The sequence below is a fragment of the Prunus dulcis genome, chromosome 4, assembly GCF_902201215.1.
Source record: "Prunus dulcis chromosome 4, ALMONDv2, whole genome shotgun sequence".
Taxonomy (NCBI): domain Eukaryota; kingdom Viridiplantae; phylum Streptophyta; class Magnoliopsida; order Rosales; family Rosaceae; genus Prunus; species Prunus dulcis.
In genome coordinates this window covers 9445796-9468024 of record NC_047653.1, presented here as the reverse complement: position 1 = coordinate 9468024, position 22229 = coordinate 9445796, and the positions used below count along the sequence as shown (strand labels likewise).

The following is a 22229-nucleotide window of genomic DNA, read 5'->3' as shown; positions in this document are numbered from 1 at the left end:
ATTAATGATGAGGAAACCAAAACAATTCCATTTGTATACATTCACCATGTCTACATAGCTATGTTGAACTTAGTAAATTTCTCCTGGAAATCAAAGAATCAAAATCTTACAAACACGTGAGGAGGCATGTTTACAAAAGTTCCGCACGTATGCACAGCTTGTATTTACAAAAAATGTTTAATTTATTTTTATCTAAATATGTCTCCTCACGTTTCTTCACTAATGTTCTGTAAATGGTGAGGCAAGAAAACCTTCAAAATTGGGGCCTTGGAAGATATCTCAATGGCATCCCCATTTTTTATAGTATAGGAAACATGAGAACCATCAATATATATGACCCCCTTTTTACCAAACCATGTAGCTTCTATGGACTGATGAGATTTGATTAACCCGTGCATTAAGCTTGAGGCCACTCCTGGTGAGATGGGCTCTCTTACCATATACTGGAGATCCTGGGATAATATGGGCATCAGAAACCCGCCTGCTGAGAGCATTGCAGCTGTTGATCCAGCAGCTGTTGAAACTCTGAGACCACTTGATCGAGAGTGCGCTAAGGGGGCGCATGTCTGGTCATCCCCTTTAATTCTGCAAACAATGATCTCTAATCTATAAATTTATTTTGCTTTGAGGTGGGGAGGGAAGTTGAGGAATTTAAAGAATAAAAGTTAGATGCATGTTAACTAAAGAAACCAGTTGAATATACAGCTATCTGACCATCAGATCATGAAAGAACGTTACTTGAATGAGAACCGTGAAAGTGCCGCTGGACATGGATGTGCAATTAAAATATCATTAAGAGCATAAGTTGAAAGCAGTTGTGAGTTTACGGATACGGATATCCTTGTCAATTTGGAAGGAATAGCTCGATCCTCGAGGATACTGTCCAGTACCTAAAAAGAACAAAAGAGATGCCTTTAACACAAGAGCAGGACGGATTCTGCACGCAAATGGATTTCCTTTGAGAACTCTTACTCTCCTTTAAAGAAGGTGGTTACTGGAGAGAAGTAGTACTAGGGATCATTTTGATGGAAATATTCCTCGTAACTAAAAGTTTGAGCATGACATAGAAACTTATGTTGAAGATGAATGCCTAACTCTTTTGTGAACATTAGATGTTTCCTTTCCTTCAAGTACTGACTAGTTTTAAATACACCCTCGAAATGAGGAACCAAACTGATTGTCTCCAATCAACTGAATTCATTGGCAGAGTTTTACCTGTTCAAAGTTGTTGACAGTTGCACCGCAAAGATAGCCTGTGCTTCTATTAGCATCAATTTCATTACTGAGCTTCTCAACCTAACGAAGTAAAATACAGTAGATAAGCTGCAATGATTTATATGAGTATCTGCCTCAAAAGCAGGAAAAAAATTAAAAAACGATGAACTGATTACGAGCAATTAAGTGAGACTTGGTGAAGTGAACTAATATGATGACATAAAGGCTAACACTCTATGGCTTAGCTAAACTAACCTCTTCAGGTTGTGTGGGGTCAGAATTCACTCCTAGAACTGGAACCGAGTCATCAATGAAATGGCTACCTTGTAACAGAGTGCCATCACCACCAACTGTAACAACAAGGTCCACATCACGGATGGGCTCTGATAGATTGTTGCGTACTATGGATTTCCACTCAACAGGCTTGTGGTGCAAAATGTTCTGACAAAAGTTTATTGCATCCTTGTGCACCTTTCGCCTGTTGTCCAAGTAATGTAATATCTGCAATTCCTTCAAAAGAAACTGAATTATAAGGGTGTTGTAAACTGACTCAACAAAAGGATATACGGTTAGGGTTTAGGGCAAAAACATAAAATGATGAATCAACAGGAGATGAATTACTTGTATGCCTCTGCAAAATTCACAAAGAGATGGAACCAAACCATCCCTCAGAAATAGCAAGGCAATCAATGTCTGGAACACTATGAGAAGAAGCAAGCCCATGGCTCTCTGCTCTTCACTCGAGGCTCCATTTAAGGGAAAATGTAATTGAAGAAACAAGTTTACAGAATAGTCTTAACTGTAATTTTTTTTTCCAAACTTCCCACAAACAAGACATACCTACAGAAGAGATATCGTGTCCTTAAGTTTATTTATCTATACGATGATAGAGTCAAAACTTTTTTGGGTACAACATTCTCTTGTTTACCGGATCAAACTAGTGACATCAACATTTTGTATTCCAACAGTTTTCTCAAACTTCAGTTCTGTTTGTAAAAGCCTCAATCATGCAAAGTGTGGGATGAGAAACTAGTAGCCGAATACTGGAGCTTTTGTGCAAGCAATCTTGAAGCATGGCATACTCATACAAGATTTTTTTTCAACACCACAAAATGTCATTAAAACATCTTTCAAATTGGTAAAACGTCCAAATCTCTTTATTTTTCTCACTTCTAATTCCATTTTCACTCGCATTATCGAGTTTTTCAATTCATTGAATATTTTCATAAAGAAAAGCTAATTTCTTTTTTGTTTCCTTTAATTTCCCACTTCTCATTTACAAATAAATTAAAAATCAAGCGGACCACCTATAAGTATCCAAACCAAAGTCATCAACTTGGGCATTTTAGCCAACAACTTGAACGCTAAGCTGAATATTTCAATTGAATCATCAAAACTAGCAGCGCTTTAGAGGAAGCAGTTCAAATATGAGGGTCCACAATAAGATACATGTTCTAGCGGACACTGAATCAGAAAGAAGCAAAAGCGTCATAGTACCTGAGGGTTGGTGATGCGAGCCAGACCGTCTGATTGGGAAACTGGGTAAACGTCGAACGGTTTTAACAGCAGCAACAATCTCTTTGTCGCCATTTCTCTCTCTCTCCTCTCCCTCTATGTGAAGCGTATGACGGTTGTTCAGCCAAAAGGTCGGCCAAGACTAGACTTTGCATAAACAGGCCCGCACTTAACAATTGTAATTTGTAAGGGTCCAGTGAGCAGTCATCAGATTTCATTCACATATGCAATGGTAACAAAAATTCAAGGGTCATAAAAAAGAAAGAAGTTTAAATTAAATTAAAAAATTATGGTAACAAAAATTAACAATAAAGAAGTGTAAATTAAATTAAAAAATGATTACTTACTGATAGGGTCTAACCCATTGAAAAATGATATTGACTTACCAGTGGACCGCCTACACCGAACTAACCCTACTTTCGTTTTTAATATGACCATTTCTTATTTGTTATCACCATTTATTATTTTTTTGATCATACACATGCATTGCAGTAACGGGTTGTTGTTGGTGTGTATTTGGTGATTTAAAAAATAATTAATCAATTAAAATTCTAAATAAAGATAAAAAATAGTCATTTTATTGACAGAAGAAATCATGAGTTCAGCACATACAGGACAGCTAGTATTTACAAAGTATTTCTTTTTTCTGTAAATATTCCTCCTCAAGTTTCTTCACTGTTGTCTGTAAGCGTTGAGATAAGAAAACCTTCAAAATTGGGGCCCTTGAAGATATCTCAATTGTATCCCCATTTTGTATAGAATAGAAAACATGAGAACCATCAATGTAAATGGCACCCTCTTTACAAAACCATGTAGCATCCATGGACTGATGAGATTTGATTAATCCGTGCATCAAGCTTGAGGTCTCTCCTGGTGAAATGGGCTCTCTTACCATAAACTGGAGATCCTCAGATAAGATGGGCATCAGAAAACCGCCTGCTGAGAGCATCGCAGCTGTTGATCCTGCGGCGGTTGACACTCTGAGACCACTTGATCGAGAGTTCACCAAGGGGGAACATGGTTGGTCATCACTTTTAATTCTGCAGACAAGGAGCTCTATCTATAAGTTTATTTTGTTTTTAGGTGGGGAGGGAAGTTCAGGAGTTCAAACAAATATAGGAAAATGTAGATACATGCTAACTGAACATAAGGATTTACTTGAATGAGAACTGTGAAACTGCTGCTGGACATGGATGTGCGATCAAAACATCATTAAGAGCATAAGTTGAAAGCACTTGTGAGTTCACACATATGGATATCCTTGTCAATTTTGAAGGAATTGTTCGACCCTCGAGGATGTTGTCCAGTACCTATGAAGAAAAACAAAAAAGAGCAAATTTTCAAAAGATCAATTCTAAAACTTGCAACCAAAAATGGAAGTCCTGCCTCAGACTCAAAAACACTGATTTTGCCACAAATCATTCACTTCCTAACTCTAAAACAGATAAATGGTATCATATTGAAGTTATGCAGAATAACCACACAGAGTTGGAAATAAAAAATCACTTAGCCTTACTCCCAAGTGATTGGGCTTGGCTACACAGATCCCCCCACTAATCAAACCCCATTTTAGAAAAGTCATTTTATGCACCAGATAGATGCCTTATAACACCTTATCAGGAAGGCTTTTGTAAGCAAATAAATATCAATTGAGTACTTTCCTTATGACTAGTTCTAAAGACACCCTAGGATAGAGCAACCACACTCTGACTGGCCTCAATTCTGCTTTCCTTTTGCATCAAATTCATGCCGTGGTCTTACCTGTTCAAAGTTATTGACAGTTACAGCGCAAAGATAGCCTGTGCTTCTAGTAGCATCGATCTCATTGCTGAGCTTCTCCACCTAACCAAATAAATATGGAAAATAAGCTGCTCTGATATATACGAGTCTCTGCCCCAAAAGCAGGAAAAAGAATAAAAGATGAATTCATTACAAGCAATGATTAAGCAAAACTCAGGAAACTAATATGGTAATATAAAGGCTAACACTCTATGGCTTAGCCAAAGAAGAAACTAACCTCTTCAGCCCGTGTGGGGTCAGAATTCACTCCTAGAACTGGAACTGAGTCATCAATGAAATGGCTAGCTTGTAATAGAGTGCCATCGCCACCAACTGTAACTACAAGATCCACATCATGGATGGGCTGTGATAGATTGTTAAGGACTATAGATTTCCACTCAACAGGTTTGCGGCACAAAATATTCTGACAAAAATTTATTGCATCATTGTGCACCTTTAGCCTATTTTCCAAATGATGTAACATCTGCAATTCCTTCAAAAGAAACTGAATTACAAGGGTTTAAAACTGACTCAAGAGTAGAGGGTGGGAGAATTTGTTAACAAGAGGGTGTAAAAGAAGAAAAGAGTTTGGAGAATAAGTCCAAGTTCTAACTGTAATTCCGGGCCAAATTTTACACAACCAAGAGATAAGCTATTGAACAAATATTGTAATCTGACCTTGATGCCAAAACTTCTGGTGGAACATTTAAATACTTCAAAATCAACCTATTTATCTTTTCCGGGTATGGCATTCTTATTTACATGGTTAAACTAGTGAAATCAAACGTTCACACACCGTTTAGTTTTAAAATTATTCCCCACTCCACTGATTCCAACAGTTTTCTCAAACTTCGGTTCTGTTGAAAAGGCCTCAAGCATGCAAAGCAGAGGGTGAGAGGCTAATATCCATATAACATGAATCCTAGGAAGAAATACTTGAGTTTTGTGCAAGCCTAAACACATGAAAACTTGACCATGTTTGGCATCTTGAAGCATGGCATACTCATACATGAAACTATTATTCAAAAAGTCAATATAACAAAGAAAAAGAACTAAAAAGACAAAATTTCACCCACACTAAAAAATCTTACAAATTGGCACAACGAACAAATCTCTTCACTGTTCTCACTTCTAATTTCATTTTCACCCTCATTATGGACTTGTTTCATTCATTGAAATTAGTTTTATTATAAAGAACTAAGCTTTTCTCATTTCTCTTCATTTCCCAATTCTTATTTACAAAGCTAAATTAGATCATACAAAATAAAGCAGACAGAGAAAGTGTTCAAACTAAAATCAACTTTGGCATTTTAGCAAACACTTGGAATGCTAAGCTGAATATATGCAAGTGAATAATCTAACTAAACCCTTATAGAGGAAACAGTTCAAATATGAAAGAAGCAGAGGCAGGGCGTCATATTACCTGAGAGTGAGGGTTGGTGATGCGAGATGGACCGTCTGATTGAGAATCTGAGTAAACGTCGATCGGTTTTAACAGCATCAACAATCTCCTCCTCGACATTATTCTCCCTCTGTGAAAGGTTTGACGATTGTCCAGCCAAAGCTCGGCCTAGACTTTGCATATAGTATAGCCCAGCGGCTATACACGAATTTTTACATTTTTTTTTAATAAATAGTATCGCCGCTCGGCTTTACTTGTTTGACACGTGAGGCCTAGTCGCTGAGTCCATTTTTCTTTATATCTATAAATAGTATAGCCGAGCCGATATACTCAGTTTTAATTATTTTTTTATATATAAATAGTACAGCCGTGCAGCTATACTCTTTTTTACTAATTTCTTTAAAAAATAGTATAGCCATACTGTGTTCGACACCTGGCTTCTAGGTGATGGGCTGGTCTTATATATATATATATATATATATATATATAGTATAGCTGCTCGGCTATACCTTTTTAAAATTTTTTTTTTATAAAAATAGTGTAGCGGCAACCTTTTGACACGTGGTGTCTAGCTTTGGGGTCCTAGTATAGCCGCACGGCTATACCTGTTTTTAAAAGTTTTTTAAAAAATGGCATAGCCGAGCGGCCTTACTCGTTGACACGTGGTGCCTTGGTGCTGGGCGGGTCCTTTTATTTTATATATATAGTATAGCTGTCCGGCTATACCTGGATTTTAAAAGTTTTTTAAAAAATAGTATAGCCGACCGGCTATACCCATTTCCCTATTTTTTTTTTAAGAATAGTATAGCCGCGAGGCGGTACATGTTTGACACGTGGTGCATAGGCTGGGGCGGTGCTTTATATATAATACAGCCACGCGGCTATACCGTTTTTAATTTTTTTAAAAATAGTATAGCCGTCCAGCTATACTCGGCTAATCTAGATTTCAGAGGTATAGCCGCGCGGCCTAATTTGTTTTTGTTTTATTTTGAAAATATAAAATTAGTTTCTTTACCCTTTTTTTTTGCCAACCTCTTTAATTTAATATATGTAATTAAGTAATATCTTAGTCTTTTTGAATTACTTTGAAGATTCTGAATCAAAATGCAATTTTGGCCAAATTATAAGGGTGTAAAATATAAATTAATAACCTAGGTAGGAGAAAACTCAAACTCAACTGTTCTCAAAAAGAAAAAGAAAAAACTTATCAATCAACTTGAGGCCCAAACCCAGATGCCCATAACCAAAACGGATCCAAGCTTGGGTTAGTTCACTTCAATCGGGTCCGGATCTTTCCTCAATTGGTTTTCGGTTGAGCTACAATAATATCCTAATGCGTTGACCCACTAATCAATCCGGGTATACTCTTATCGGACCCAACCCATATTCTCTCGCAGCCACATCGGGTTCAGACTCTCTCCTTCTCTCTTCAGGGTCTCTCACAATCCAACCCCAATTTGCCGGAGCACCGATCGGATTTCCTGAAATTCTTTGAAGATACAAAGTCATTACAACAATTACTCTGTAAGACCAATTTCGAACATTTCTGTGAAAATGTTACTTTTTTTGCCCTCTCACTCTGTTAGGTTCAGATTTTAATTGCAATTTCTAATGTTTGTGGGTGTTTCTTTGGTTGATTTTGGTGTTACCCAGATCGCACAATTTGATGCATATATGCTTGTTTTGTTGCTTAGGAAATTGAAGCTGAAATGTTGAAACTTTATTGAGGGAAATTTGAGATTTTGGTTGTCATTTCTTCGAAATTTGATTTCTCGACGTTGGTTTTTGGGTGCTGATGAATTTCTAAGTGATGAGGTTGTGGTTGCCTCGTGATTTTGTATGATATAGAGGAGCAGGATTTGACACTGATTTTATCACTTAAATTGTGATATGGGCCAATTTAACCCAACAAATGACTCAAAATGTTGACTCTTAATGGAATTTATTGTGTTGTCAAACCTCATTAAGTACATATCAGTTATATGTTTACCTTCTATGGCTTCCTATTCAATGGAATTTTGTGTCGGAAGATTTTGTGTTGGAATCAATATTCAAGTTGTGAGGTTTCATGGTTTGTTTCACATAATTAGTATCTATTGTCAGATTTAATGTACTTTTGCTGTTTTATTCACTGGTTTTAATGTTGTCTTTTTGGTATAATGTGGGTTGTGTTATAGATATGCTTCCAGGGCTTTTGAAATCTGTGGGGCAAAATTGATTCAATTTTTTGTATTGTGCAATGAAGAAAAAATGCTCGGTTATGTATAAAGATCCCATTAGTGAATTCAGAGTACACGTACCACTTTAGTATTCTGATCTTCTGCCTGATAAATGTCTCTGTCACTTTAAATGCAAAATAATGCAGTGTTTTCTCCCTGTAGTGATTCAGTGTCTATATGCACACAGGTGTCCATTTGTGTGTGTGTGTGTGTGTGTGTGTGTGTGTGTTATAATTGATTTATGGTTCACTGATTTCCAAGGATGTAAGCTTACCAAGGCTTTTGTCCGAGAATATTTTGACTTCTTGTAGAGTTTGTATTCCATGGGTTTACTTGCACCAGGATTCTATCAGTGTGGTTATTTTTGTATATATCTCCTGATTCAGTTGAGTTGTAATATCTCTATTAGTATTGGATGTTTATGTATTTATGCAAGTATATGTGCCCAAACATTCATATTTTCATTCAATTTTTTGTTGTTGTTGTACACCATGGCATAGGACCTTAATAATATTGTATTATTTGTTGAAGTAAGGATCTGTGTGCTCAGTGCCATAATGATGTCCCTGTAGTATATTTTTTGGAGCAATTTAAGTTTTTTGTTTTGTTTTTTTGTGTGACTTTATAAACATTATTAGTTATTGATGTTTGAGGTTCTGCAGATTCATCTTGTAGTTTTATGTGATTTAGTCATTATATCTTCTATGATGTGCAGACTTTGGTTGATTTCATGCCAATGTGATGGAAATACCCATTGAGTCAGCTATCAAGAAACCAAAGAGGTTGACATCTATCGTCTGGAATCATTTTGAAAGGGTTAGAAAGGCTGATATATGTTATGCTGTTTGTGTGCATTGTAACAAGAAGCTCAGTGGATCAAGTAATAGTGGGACCACACATCTGAGAAACCATTTAATGAGATGTCTAAAACGATCCAACTTTGATGTTTCTCAACTACTTGCAGCAAAGAGAAGGAAAAAAGATAATACCGTTGGCCTTGCCAATATTAATTGTGATGAAGCACAGAGAAAAGATGAATATATGAAGCCAGCACTCATAAAGTTCGATCAGGATCTGAAAAAGGATGATATCGTTACCATTGCAAGTGGCAAGTTTGATAATGACCGTAGTCGTCTTGATCTTGCCCGTATGATTATATTGCATGGTTACCCGTTGACCATGGTTGATCATGTTGGATTCAAAGTTTTTGTTAAGAACCTTCAGCCATTGTTTGAGGTTGTGCCAAATAATGACGTTGAGCATTTTTGTATGGAAATTTATAGGAAAGAAAAACGTCAAGTGTATCAAGCGATTAATAGTTTGCAGGGAAGAATTAACCTTTCTGTTGAAATGTGGTCTTCTCCAGAAAATGTTGAGTATCTATGTTTGACTGCACATTATATTGACGAGGACTGGAAGCTACAAAAGAAAGTTCTGAACTTTGTCACACTTGATCCTACTCATACTGAGGACTCGCTTTCAGAAGTAATCAGCAAATGTCTGATGGACTGGGACATTCACAGTAAGTTGTTTGCCTTCACATTGGATGATTGTTCCACCGATGATGACATTGTTCTGAGAATTAAAGACCGGATCTCCCAAAGTAGGCCTCTTGCGGGTCATGGTCAGTTATTTGATATCCGCTCTGCTGCACATCTTCTAAATTCAATTGTGCAGGATGTGTTGGAAGCATTGAGAGAGGTGATACAAAAGATTCGAGGAAGTTTCAAACACGTAAGAAGTTCACAAGTGGTACAAGGGAAGTTCAACGAAATTGCCCAGCAAGTTGGAATCAATAGTGAGAGGAGATTAATTCTTGATTTCCCAGTTAGGTGGAACTCAACATACATTATGCTTGAAACAGCCTTAGAATACAGGGGTGCATTTTCTCTCCTGCAAGAGCATGACCCTTCCTACGCTTCATCTTTAACCGATACAGAATGGGAATGGACGAGTTTTGTTACAGGTTATTTGAAACTTCTTGTTGAAATCACTAATGTCTTTTCAGGCAACAAATCTCCAACTGCAAGTATATATTTTCCTGAGATTTGTCATGTTCACATCCAATTAATTGAATGGTGCAAGAGCCCAGACGACTTTCTTAGTTGTATGGCGCTGAAGATGAAAGCTAAGTTTGATAAATATTGGAGCAAGTGCAGTTTGGCTTTGGCAGTTGCAGCAATCTTGGATCCCCGATTCAAAATGAAGTTGGTGGAGTATTACTATTCTCAAATATATGGTAGTACTGCTCTTGATAGGATTAAAGAAGTTTCTGATGGCATCAAGGAGCTTTTTGACGCATATTCAATTTGCTCAACAATGGTTGATCAAGGTTCGGCTTTGCCTGGCAGCAGCCTACCTAGTACCAGCAGTGATACTAGGGATCGATTGAAGGGATTTGATAAATTTCTCTATGAGACTTCTCAGAGCCAGAATGTGATATCAGACTTGGACAAATATTTAGAGGAACCAGTCTTTCCTCGTAATTGTGATTTTAACATATTAAATTGGTGGAAGGTCCACACACCAAGGTACCCTATCTTGTCGATGATGGCACGTGATGTTCTGGGAACTCCTATGTCAACTGTTGCACCAGAATCAGCATTCAGCATTGGTGGTAGAGTTCTTGATCAATGTCGAAGCTCACTGAATCCTGATATTCGGCAGGCTTTGGTATGCACACAAGATTGGTTGCAGGTGGAATTAAAAGGCATGTGCATTCTACTTGAATTTTACTTTGTCTTTGATATGAGCTGTACTTAGCAGCAATCTTATTGCAAGATTTTCTTCTCTCTTTTTGTATCAGATGTCAATCCATTCTCAAGCCATTCTGCTGCTAGACCACTACTTATTGAATCAAGTTAATTTTCCAAAGGTATGCATGTGCTACGTTTTTTGTGTTTCTCTATATATATTTGACTAATTATATGTGTCGGATTACCAACTTTGGTGTAATCTTGCCATGGAAGGTTGATGGATCAGATATTGGCCTCTATCCCGGTGGTGTCTACTCGCCGTTGACACGCTTAAAGCTGGTCTGGGCAGTGAACCTAATCTCTTTCTCCATGTCAATACATCACATGAGACCTGTTAATTGCTTATGGTTCTTTGTCAAGCTTAAATGTAAATTTTAGGGCATCAACTAGATTCCCAGATTTGTATTTAAATTAGAGGGGCCTCTTTTGTCATTGAAAGATGTCTCTTCGATTTGCCAGCGTGTGACACTTTCTTTGTAAGATGATTCATCAAGTTTTAGATTGAATAGAAGCTGAGTTTAAGAATGTGGGCTGCTATCCATCTCTGGTTTCTTACTAACCGCATGCCGTTTGTTCCACTCTTTTGGCCGGCATGACGGGATGAATATCAAATATTTAAAGAACTGGTTTCTGTTGCATGTATAGGTCGATCCAGAGTTCTGGTTTTACTTGCTTGCAAGCTTTTGTAAGAATGACACAAAATGCGAAGTGGGTTTAAATGACCAGGGCAGGGCACCATACAGATTATTAGCACAGTTGTTACCCCAACCCAAAGTGTGTTCGAAGGGATGCAAGCAACAGCATTTGATTTCTTTGTCTTAACATTAACTCATATACCACACCATGTACTTTCTCATATATAATAACCCCTAAATCCCAACTTCTTACATTTTTAGAGATTTAAAGCAAAGTATTTCACCACAAACTTAAGAGAAAATATCTACACGAAATCCTCCTGAGGCTGCCCATCAAATTTCTAATCAAATACAATGCTGTGTGCAAATCATATGGAGGTCACTGATCAAAAGCTCAACCTTCATTCACAACCACCTCAGACGCACAGCCTCTCCAAGCACACGCTTTTATCTGAGAGAGAGGACACTTACTGGTAAGCTTTTCTCCTTGCATTGGGACAACCTTCAGTTAGGTTTGTATACCAAGCTTAAATTGTAGCATTGTTTTATCAAAAATAAATAAGTAAATTGTAGCATTGTAGCAATGGTCCTTAAATTATACCCCAATTTGTATTTTTGTCATTGAATGTCAAAATAGTTGTTGTCATCCTTAAATTTGGACCGGCATTGTACTATTCATAATTTTCGTCAATAGTGTTGATTTTCTGTCAAATCCAAAGGCAGATTAGGAATTTCATTACCCATTTTAAAATAAATAAATAAAATAAAGAAGGAAAAAAAAAAAAAAACATGTGCTGCTCCCTTCACCTCGACCTCCTCCCTGAACATCCCCACCCCCGACATCCTAATCTCCCATCCCCAGCACCCCCCCTCTTCTCAACCTCGCTATTGAGCGACTCATGCCTGATCTCTATCTTCTCTATTTTTTCTTCCCATTTTTTAGTTTTTAATATATATTTTTAAATTTTATCATGGGTTAATGTATCCCAATATTTAACATAAAAATTTGCAAAATTAACGAAAAGGACCAAAAGCGCAACACAAAACCAAATGTGAAGACCACAACAACTATTATTGAAAATTCAAGGAAGAAAATACAAATTGAGGTATAATTCAAGGACTATTAACACAATTTAACCTAAATTCATTCATTCAACATTAATCCAACATATTTCCATTTCGGTCGCTTTGGAACTCGTAATGGGCTCATATGCCCTCGCTACTAATTCTGCCACAAGTATTCGGAACCCTTGTGCTGGAAAGTTTGCGTTTCTGCCTAGGGCTAGGGTTAAGCCAAACCCCCTGCGAGCTTGAGGTTTGGTCATTAGCCAGGAGCTCCTTTTAGTTCTGCTGTCGTTCCTGCGAACTTTTGGCCTTTAGGTCTTTAGATATCATAAAGATACAGCCAAGCTTTTGTTAATGGTTGCGGGTGGAATTACAAGGCATGTGCTTTTATACCTGAATTTTTACTTTGTCTTCAATGTCATCTGATTCTGTACTTGGCATAGTGATATTATTCTTGTTGCAGTAATTACTATTTCTTTTTTTTTTCTTGGTATTAATTAGGTGAAGAAAAATACACAAAAGTTTAGGTGTATTCAAAGAGTCATAGATTTTGAAGGATTTCTAGGGTTGTGGATCTGAGGGTGAGAGAGAGGTATAAATACCTAAGGTCATAACAAGTCCAGCCGTCCCCCAATATTTCATTTGAAGCTTCGACGATCTATTTTCTCTCTCTGCAAATTACGAGCATTCCTCCATCTCTCTCAAGGTACACTCATTTTTTCTCTCTTCAAATCAATTTGTACACTGCTAGTTTTTCTTTCCCGTTATTTTCTTGTTCATTGATGATAATCTGGTTGGGTTTTACTTGTTATTAGGGTTTCGGTTAGGGTTAGGGTTTACGTACGCGCCTTTTCTTGTTTTAGTTTTGGTATTTTCATATATATAGCAGTTTATAGCATATGTGATTTGTTGTTTCCTTGATTATAGGCTTCGATTGTTTTTTTAGTACACTTATAATCGTCCTAAATTCACATGAAACGCAAAAAAGATGAGAATAACATTTTATTGGAAATATAAGGATAGTGTGGTGGCTTAAACAGTGCGTTTAGTCAATTATATTGCAGCTTCTGTAAGCTTATCTGATCCTATTTTTTTCAGCCCTATTAGATTGCAGCTTCTGTAAGCTTATATGTATGTTTGCATATTTTGGCCTGTTTTGTTATGCATGGTCCTTTTGCTCTTGCATTAATAATCATTTGGTCCTTTTTTTTTTCTATGAGAAATATATATCATTTGGTCTTTTACTTTCTTGTATTATGAGTTGATTTTATGTATAATATTGTCAGTTAGAGAAGTTGTGTGGTTTTGTATTATATTAGATCAATAAGAAACTAAAAATTAGATATCTAATAATAATTTGCATATATAGTTACATTACAAATGGGAGATGCACGACAATTGCAAGTAAATGGAAAAGGGAAGGCCAAGAATGATTATAACAGTTGGAATATGGAAGAGAGCAAGATGTTGTTACAACTCATGGTCGATGCTGTGTCTCATGGATGGCGGAATCCTAATGGCGTGCTAAACAAGGCAACTGTAGAAGCTAAAATACTTCCAAAGATTAATGAAAAACTTAAGTGTCAAAAAAGTTATTCTCATTACCAGAGTCGGTTGAAATACTTTAAGAAAAAATATCGAAAGTATACCCAACTTGTCCATCATTGCTCTAGGTTTGAGTGGGACCCAATCAGAAAGAAATTCATTGGTGATGAAAAACTTTGGGAAGATTACTTTAAGGTGCACTTCTTAACTCTTCTTTAAATATATTATATTTGGTAATTTGAGTACATATTACTTCCTTTCTTAAATAATAATTATTTTCTTGTTTCATTTACAGTCCTATCCGAGCCACATAGGCCTTCGCACAGAAACTTGTGAGGACTATGAGGAATTGCAAATTTTATTTGGGAATGAAATTGCTATTGAGAGAAACTCGTTAGAATTGGATGATGATATTGATGCAAGATTTGATTGGGTCGAAGATAGACATGTTAGAAAAGAGGAGTTTGTTTATGATGATGGTAATAAGGCTTTTCTACCAAATGAAAAGGAACCATCACACCAAGATCCATCACCTGGACAATCTTCATCACCCTTACTCTTTCATGCCACTAGTCCGAAAGTTCCCTCAGAAAGCATCAACCAGAAGAAACGAACTAGAGCTGAGTATGAAGGGAATACTACCTCATTTGAGACCACCAATCAAGCTGGAATACTGGAAAAACTTTCTCTTAGCATTGATTCAATTGCTACCAACTTTCAGAGAATCTGTAACCTATTGGAGAAAAGGGAGAAAGATAGAGAGAAAAGGAAAAGAGAGAACCAAAGTTGTATCTGGGATGCTATTAAGGAGACCCCAAATTTAGATGAACGTGCTCGTTATAAAGCAGTTGCATTGCTTAATACTAAAACAAGAAGGGATGTATTTTTTAGTATGTCACTTGAAGAGCGCTCAGATTGGATAACCTACCTTTTGAAATGAGTGTTATTTGGGTGATGATACATCAGGCTCTATTGGGTATTTATGTTGTTTATCAAGCATTTTTGTTTTTGTTTAAATTCCTCAACTCCTAGTTGTAATTGTTCAGGGACCTTTTTCGTCATTCAGATTTTTCTCTTTCATTTGCCTGCATGTGACACTTTATTTTAAAGATGTTTTTCAAGTTTCGGATTGAATGGAAGCTGAATTTAGCAATGTGGGCTGATGTGCCATCTCATGGTTTTACTAACCACATGCCACGGCATGAAGGTGGGAAATTTTAAAACGAAAGAAATGCTTTCTGTTGCATAAAGGTTGTTTGGACTGAAATTGCTCTGGGGTAAACAAGGGTGTGCTTGAGCGCGTTTGGTTTTGCTATCCAAACAATGACACTTGGTTGTCTGAACTGAGAACCATCAATTGATTGTTTACATTAGCTGAGATAGGAAGTCTAAATTCATAGACGAATTCTGGTTTTTTTTTTTTTTTTCTTTTTTTTTCTTTTTTTCTTTTAATGTGGAAAAGAAAAACTTACAATAATCAATAGTCACGATAATAGGAAATTTCCTTCCGAGAGGTCAATGTGTAAAAGGTTAAAAAAATTTGAGCTTTGTGCTAAAATAGCCAATTTTCACAACTTTTGTTCCAAAATAGCCATTGTCCTCCATAGTGATCCCCATAGTTCCCTATATGTTGTCCCCATAGCGCTCCTGTAATTGAGCCACGAGGGGTCACAACAAGCCCCTTCTCAACTCTCTCTCTTCTTCTTCTTCTTCTTCTCTCTCTCTCTCTTCCCTGCCACTCTCCTTTTCTTTCTCTATTTCTCTCTCTATGCAAATAATTTAATGTTGTGTATGAATTGAATTGAATATTAAAAGAGGATGCAAGTGTTTTATATATACTACAATCAGAACTTGATCTGTAAAATCTATAATTTAAAAGTTTATTCTTGATTTTTAGTTTAGAGGATATTGGTCAGGGTCTCAAAATGATGCGCAAGATGCTCTACGAGAACTTGCAGTGTTTATGCTCTCATTCCCTTCATTTTTATATTTTGCAAGAGGGGTCCCTCTAACATCAATTTTTGGCTCCGCAACTACTTGTAATGCAAGGATGGCTATTTTAGAACAAAAATTGTGAAGAATGGCTACTTTAACTAATTTCTCAACCAAAAAAAATATATTACAAAATAGACTCATAAAAATTAAACATTAATATAATACTTCATAATTAATAGAAAAATCCACATAACAAACTACAATTTGTTCACGACGAGTTTGGGTATGGATGGTGGTTGTTTGGGTGTGTAGAGGTAGGGTTAGGAGTTGGGAAGGATATGGTTCTCTTTTGGGGGAAATCCAACAGGCATAACACTAATTTTGAATGTCATGACCATTTGCAAAACTGAATGTATGGACATCAATAATTTTTTACCGCTAGAACTCCATGCCCAACAGCCAATTGCAAATTCCCATCGAGTGTGTATATATGTTGCATATGCTTTTAGAGTGCAGAAGGGAAGTGTGTATATACGTTGTATATATGTTCATATCGTATTCACATGTGGGTCATGGAAGAGTTTGGCTTGGCTGAATCGTGGACTAAATTGCTAAATATATGCCTGGAAGCAACTTCAATCATGCCATTTGGTTTTAGAAAGAGCTGGTATCGGTGAACCCTAAGACCAAACAAGTTAAAAAGTTCGTAACTGATGGATGCAAGTACCAATTCATGGATTCTTTTGTAGAGAGTCTTGTTTTACTTGAACAACCAAATGCTCTTTCTTACTAATAAGAACCAACGACTTCCCTTCAATTCCAGTTTAGTGGAAACAACATACCTTATACTTGAAACAGCCTCAAAATACAGAGCTGCATTTTCTGCCCTGCAAGAGCATGGCCCTTCCTATACACACCAGCATCAAATGGACAAGCTAAAATGATATTGAATTCAATACAAGCTCGAGTTGAATAAAAGAGTACTACTATCTACGTAGATAAAAATGAAAGAGCTTAACCAACCGAGCTATATTCCCACTATCACAAATTTTATACTTTAACCTCTAAGAATGGACAGTCCAAATTCGAGCCAAACTCCAATACAAACTTGAGCAGTACAGCCAACGGGTTCTAAAGCCAATGAAAAAGTACATTGATTTTCATACTAACTAATAGTGTTCAAACCTGCCTGCGTTTTTGTCTCTATAAAATATGCCCTAGGCGCCAACCAACTACCAGACCTCTGTAACCCCGTAAACAGAAAGCACCCCCTAGGCTATACCTCTTTATATATATATATGAAGTAGGGGGATCAAACCCCAAACCAAACAGACCCATAGGCTATACTTTTTTCCATATATAAAACCCCCCAAATCCCATCTCTTGCATCGCAGGCATAATCGAAATTGAAAGTTAGAGGAAAACATCAGACAATCAAAGCCATGGCAGACTACTTCCCTGAAGAAGTCATACACGAAATCCTACTGAGGCTGCCCATCAAATCTCTAATCAAATTCAGAGCAGTGTGCAAATCATGGTGGTCGCTGATCAAAAGCTCTACCTTCATCCGCACCCACTTCAGCCGCCGCACAGCCCAATCCAGCAACCAAAACGACGGTCACCTCCTTCTGCTAAACGCTTTACCTGAGAAAGTGGAAGCTGCTTGTCAGCTTGGTGAGCTTTTCTCCTTGCACTGGGACAAACCTGAATTTGGTGAATACACAAAGCTTGTAAATCCATTCATTTGCCATAACACAGCTTATTTTCCAAAAAAGATCACATTTTTACTTCAGAATTTCCATGTAGTTGCCACTTTTAATGGGCTGATATGCCTCGCTGCTAATTTTGCAACAATAATCTGGAACCCTTCTGTTAGAAAGTTTATGTTTTTGCCTAGGCCTAGAATTCCTTTTCCCACAGATTACATCAGAAAGTCTATGATAGCAAGTTACGCCTTTGGCTACGATTCGCGTACCGATGACTATAAGGTTTCAAGAATTGTGAGCGGCCTTTTAAGCGAAGCCCCATGTGAGGTTGAGGTTTGGTCATTATCCAGGGGCGCCTGGAAGACTCTTAGTGCTGCTGTTATTCCTGCGGACTTTAACCCTGCAGGTATTAGTCTTAGATACAGACAAGTTTTTGTTAATGGGATTACGCATTGGCAGCAATCCTTGAAGAACGAGGGTAATTGCATTGTGCAGTTTGATATGATCAATGAGGTATTTGGAAAGATAACGGTGCCTGATGCTTTGAAAAGAAAGAATTGCTTTATGTCGAGATACGGGGAGTCCCTTTTTCTTGTTTGAGACATCTGATGAAGTTTCAGAGGGATCAAATGCTATTACTTGTATTCACATGTGGGTCATGAAAGAGTTTGGTGTGCCTGAATCATGGACTAAATTAATGAGTATATGCTTGGAAGGAACTTTAATTGCGCCGTTTGGTTTTAGGAGTTGTGAATTAGTGTTCAGAATGTATGGTGGGATGCTTTTATCGGTGGACCCTAAGACCAAACAAGTTAAAGAGTTTAAAACTGATGGATACAGGTACCACTTCATGGATTCTTTTGTAGAGAGTCTTGTCTTACTTGGTCAACCCAATGCTATTTCTTACTAAGAAGGACCAACAAATTAGAAGTCAGACAAGGTTGGATTGGATTTTGATTAGCACTTGCCTTCGCTTCCGGTTTGATGGAATTCAACACACCTTACTTTTTAAACAGCCTTAAAATACAAGGGTGCATTTTCTGTTCTGCAAGAGCATGACCGTACCTATACTGCAGCTTTAACCGGCAGAGAATGGGAATGTAGGAGTTTTATTACTGGTTATTTGAAAATTCTTGTTGAAATCACTAATGTCTTTTCAGGCAACAAACCAACTGGAAGTATATATTTTCCTGAGATTAGTGATGATCACATCTAAACTTTGAATGATGCAAGAGCCCAGACGACTTTCTTAGTTCTATGGCATTAAAAATGAAGCTAAACTTGATAAATGGTGGAGCGAGTGCAGGTTGGCATTAGCAGTAGCAGCAAATTTGGATCCCCGATACAAGATGCAGTTGCTGGTGTATTGTGATTCTCAAATTTACTGTGGTACTGCTGTGGATTGGATATAGGAGGTTTCTGACGGCATCAAGGGTCTTTTTGATGCATATTCAATTTGCTCAACAAGGGTTGATTAAGATTGAGTGAGCTTTTATTAGTCCTATGTCAACTGTTGCTCCAGTATCTGCAGTCAGTGTTGGTGGCATTGTGGTAGAGTGCTCGATCAACGTCGAAGCACACGAAATGCTGACACACTACAGGCTCTGATATTCACTCCAGATCAGATTGGTTGCTGATGGAATTAAAAGGCAGGTGCATTAGTTTCTCTTCTTTCTCTTGTTTTTTTTTTTTTCTATCAGATGTCATCTTTCTTCTATGTATCTATTTATGTACCTTGGACTCTTGATCAGGCAATTGATGTATAATTTCAAAGAAAATATATTTCTTAACCATCTAATAGGTTACTTATTCTTCTTAGCAAGTCTTTGATCTCTTGTGTTCTAACCTCTTAATTAATGGGTTGGCGTTTACAAATACGTTGTAGAGTTCTCCATTGATGGGCTAAGGGACAATTACAGGGCCACTTGGACCCACTATTGATGGGCTAGCTTTAAAATTGAGGTTTTAATTTTGGAGCCGAGAAATTAAACCCAATCATGCTACAAGCCCAACAACTTTTTTTTTTCGCTTTTGCTTTCCAAAGCTAAACCTCAAGTTAGACGGAGAAATTTATAGCTCAATTAGTTAAGAATGGTCTGCATTCGAGGTCATGTGATCGATTTTCCCGTCCTTACTACAAATTGCTATGACCCACTGGTACCTATCTGTTTTGTTTTAATTTTCTTAGTCATAGGTGTCCACTTGATATTGGTCATATGTCACATGTAAATTTCATGAGACCACTCATAATATATCATATCAGTGTCCAATCTGTTCTTTTGCAAAAGGTTTATGGATATTGGATATATAGGCCCCTACCGACTCCACTCTCCCAGTCCCTAGAAGATGAACCAAAAAGTAGCAAACAAATAAGGTGATATCTTAAAAGATACCCCATATGTTTAGGAGATTCTGAACCAAAGAATCGGATTCCAATAGTGCCCCCACTGATTTTTTTCTGCCTTTCATAAAGCCTCTCTCTCTCCATCCCTCTCTACCCACCAGACCAGGACCATGTGTTGATTCCCCCCTACAGCTTAACCTTAGGAACCCATGCCTGTCTCCAAATGCTATGCCACCTAGCTACCCTACCCTACTCTCTTTTAAATTTGTAAACCATGATGATGATGGCAAATCGCCTTTTCAGATTTCATGCACTTTGCTTGGTTTTTTCCTTCTTGGATAAGCAACTATCATGATGTTCATCGTGCTGCATCAGAATAATCCATATAGAGAAATCAGAGATGTTGTTGCCGATATTTTCCTCTCCGTTTTGTCTATTGTTTTTTTTTTCAGAGCAGGTTATGTATTTTTCTGGCCAGAGTTCTGCATGAAATTTTGTAAAAAGCTGTTATAGATTTGCAAATTATTGGATATGATACTGATAAATGGCATCCACACCACATGACTCTTATTGTGAAATAGATAGCGACACCATCTCACCTGGCAAACACTAGTTGTAAACTTTTTTTTTTTTTTTGGGGGACTTTTGAAAGTTAGTATAGTTAGCTTGTATAAGTATGGCTTAGCCTTGCTTAGCATGCATATATGTTATTTTAAAAATTAAAAAATAATCTTAGGGATGGACATAAAACATCCCAAACCGAAAAAACCAACCGAACTGGCTTTTCTTATATATATAAAAAATACAAGTTAAACTATAAGATGAATGAGGTTTCTCACACACACACTATAAACGTGACACGAAGTTCAAACTTGAGACTATTGGTATGTAAATCAAGTCCATTTTCTAATGGGATATATCGTGTTGGTAACAAAACTGGCTAGTTTAATTTAGCTTTTTTTTAATTAAATAGTATTTGATCTTTTGAGTTTCATTCCAACCAAATCGAATTGAACCGAATATAACTAATGCATAATTAATACTATGTTTATGTATATATTTTTTGGGGGGGCTATTGTATAGAATAAAGAATCATTTTAGGTATCAGTAGGATAAGATCATGAGATAGCAATTTTCTCTACGGCGGAATGATGGGGTAAATGTCTGCATCAACTGCATGCTTTCCCTGATAAGACAAGGGTATCTATAAAATCCCAAGCCATCGCACCAACTCTGTTTCCCCCTGTTTCCTAGTTTCTGAATTATACTAATTACCTAATTACTCTCTCTCTCTCTCTCTCTCTCATGAAAATTCTAGTCCCAAAAAACCAAAAGGAGTGAGTGTGTTTGTATGGATTTGCAACACTACACGTCGTAAAACATCTTTTTAATGCATGGTTTTGGTGGTCGTATTAGAGTTGACCTCCCATAAAACAAACGGATTAATTTATTATTTTTAAGACCAAAGTTCACAATATTATAACAACACTAAGAATTAATTAAAAGCACACACTACCAAAAGCTGATTTATATATGCTGCTGACACATGTCAAGAAAGAAGAAAGGAACAAATCAAAGTAAATAAATTAAACCAAAAGCATCTTATTATAATATGAGTTTGGAATCTATTTTTCTGAAAGTTTGTGAAGTGGTGGCAGAAAGCTCATCAAAGTGCATTTGCCAGACGCTTTTTAAGCCATTGATTTTGCTTAATTAGGTTATATTATGTAGCAGCCACGAAAAGAAAACAGAAAGTGAATGGGTCTAATGAGAAATGTGTAACCTCACGTGAAAGCCAAGTTACCAAAGGTTGAGATATAAAGGCATAAAGCCGAAGATTATACATGTACATTGAAACATTGGTGCAGAATCAAAATAGATCCCCGCAGCAGACAATATATTCGACAGAATAAATCTACTTTTTGGTGTTGTTTATGACACCAAAAACTATTTAGAATGAGCCTAATTGTGAAAAACTATTTATTTTACCCATCAATATTATTTATATGTGTTTATCCCATATTAGTTGCAAACCCTTTCTACCAGCAAGCAAAGTATTACTCACAACATTTGGGTACGTGGGGGGATGCGCGGGGGAGGGGGTTTACTTTAT

The 22229-nt window shown here is 37.0% G+C and overlaps 5 protein-coding genes across 11 annotated transcripts in view; 3 read left to right on the top strand and 2 right to left on the bottom strand.

The window, feature by feature from the left end:
- Positions 1-5: 5 nt before the first annotated feature.
- The window catches only part of LOC117623910 (NADH kinase-like), a 23323-nt gene continuing 1099 nt past the window's right edge, over positions 6-22229 (bottom strand). Inside the window, exons 1-6 of one of the 4 annotated variants that reach the window (XM_034354949.1) lie at positions 21400-21415; positions 2713-2818; positions 1471-1725; positions 1216-1296; positions 739-890; positions 6-585 (exon numbers count right to left, since the gene is read on the bottom strand). In XM_034354949.1, coding sequence (XP_034210840.1) covers positions 207-585; positions 739-890; positions 1216-1296; positions 1471-1725; positions 2713-2805 — 960 coding nt within the window. In that variant the 5' untranslated portion in view covers positions 2806-2818; positions 21400-21415 and the 3' untranslated portion in view covers positions 6-206. Of the gene's footprint in view, positions 586-738; positions 891-1215; positions 1297-1470; positions 1726-2712; positions 2904-21399; positions 21416-22229 lie in introns of those variants that run through there. The other 3 variants (XM_034354948.1, XM_034354950.1, XM_034354947.1) reach the window with 3 other exon arrangements.
- On the bottom strand, positions 3287-6084 carry LOC117623909 (NADH kinase-like). 4 transcript variants are annotated; one of them, XM_034354943.1, is made up of 5 exons: positions 5933-6084; positions 4748-5014; positions 4492-4572; positions 3889-4040; positions 3287-3770 (listed from the first exon to the last, which is right to left on the bottom strand). In XM_034354943.1, the coding sequence occupies exons 1-5, from the start codon at positions 6029-6031 to the stop codon at positions 3350-3352; spliced, it is 1020 nt and encodes a 339-aa protein (XP_034210834.1). In that variant the 5' UTR covers positions 6032-6084; the 3' UTR covers positions 3287-3349. The 4 variants fall into 4 exon arrangements, with proteins under 4 accessions (XP_034210834.1, XP_034210835.1, XP_034210836.1 ...); XM_034354944.1 differs by having other exon boundaries at positions 4748-5002; XM_034354945.1 differs by having other exon boundaries at positions 4748-4993.
- On the top strand, positions 7150-11413 carry LOC117623907 (zinc finger BED domain-containing protein RICESLEEPER 1-like). Its single transcript, XM_034354939.1, has 4 exons — positions 7150-7435; positions 8846-10840; positions 10937-11005; positions 11100-11413. The coding sequence occupies exons 2-3, from the start codon at positions 8872-8874 to the stop codon at positions 10993-10995; spliced, it is 2028 nt and encodes a 675-aa protein (XP_034210830.1). The 5' UTR covers positions 7150-7435; positions 8846-8871; the 3' UTR covers positions 10996-11005; positions 11100-11413.
- On the top strand, positions 13967-15071 carry LOC117625294 (uncharacterized protein At2g29880-like). Its single transcript, XM_034356880.1, has 2 exons — positions 13967-14326; positions 14427-15071. The coding sequence occupies exons 1-2, from the start codon at positions 13967-13969 to the stop codon at positions 15069-15071; spliced, it is 1005 nt and encodes a 334-aa protein (XP_034212771.1).
- LOC117623913 (F-box/kelch-repeat protein At3g23880-like) lies at positions 17282-19443 on the top strand. The gene has a single exon (XM_034354959.1). It carries the CDS (start codon positions 17509-17511, stop codon positions 18370-18372), a length of 864 nt encoding a protein of 287 aa, XP_034210850.1. The 5' UTR covers positions 17282-17508; the 3' UTR covers positions 18373-19443.

What these genes read in the sequence shown, in the direction of transcription:
- LOC117623909 (XM_034354943.1), bottom strand. Translation starts at nt 6,031, where the DNA reads ATGTCGAGGAGGAGATTGTTGATGCTGTTAAAACCGATCGACGTTTAC. An exon ending in TCACCAACCCTCACTCTCAG is followed by an intron (nt 5,015 to 5,932) that starts GTAATATGACGC and finishes CTTGTAATTCAG; the next exon opens with TTTCTTTTGAAGGAATTGCA. An exon ending in CTGTCAATAACTTTGAACAG is followed by an intron (nt 4,041 to 4,491) that starts GTAAGACCACGG and finishes TTTTCTTCATAG; the next exon opens with GTACTGGACAACATCCTCGA.
- LOC117623907 (XM_034354939.1), top strand. Translation starts at nt 8,872, where the DNA reads ATGGAAATACCCATTGAGTCAGCTATCAAGAAACCAAAGAGGTTGACA. An exon ending in GTTGCAGGTGGAATTAAAAG is followed by an intron (nt 10,841 to 10,936) that starts GCATGTGCATTC and finishes TTTTTGTATCAG; the next exon opens with ATGTCAATCCATTCTCAAGC.
- LOC117625294 (XM_034356880.1), top strand. Translation starts at nt 13,967, where the DNA reads ATGGGAGATGCACGACAATTGCAAGTAAATGGAAAAGGGAAGGCCAAG. An exon ending in TTTGGGAAGATTACTTTAAG is followed by an intron (nt 14,327 to 14,426) that starts GTGCACTTCTTA and finishes TTTCATTTACAG; the next exon opens with TCCTATCCGAGCCACATAGG.
- LOC117623913 (XM_034354959.1), top strand. Translation starts at nt 17,509, where the DNA reads ATGGCAGACTACTTCCCTGAAGAAGTCATACACGAAATCCTACTGAGG.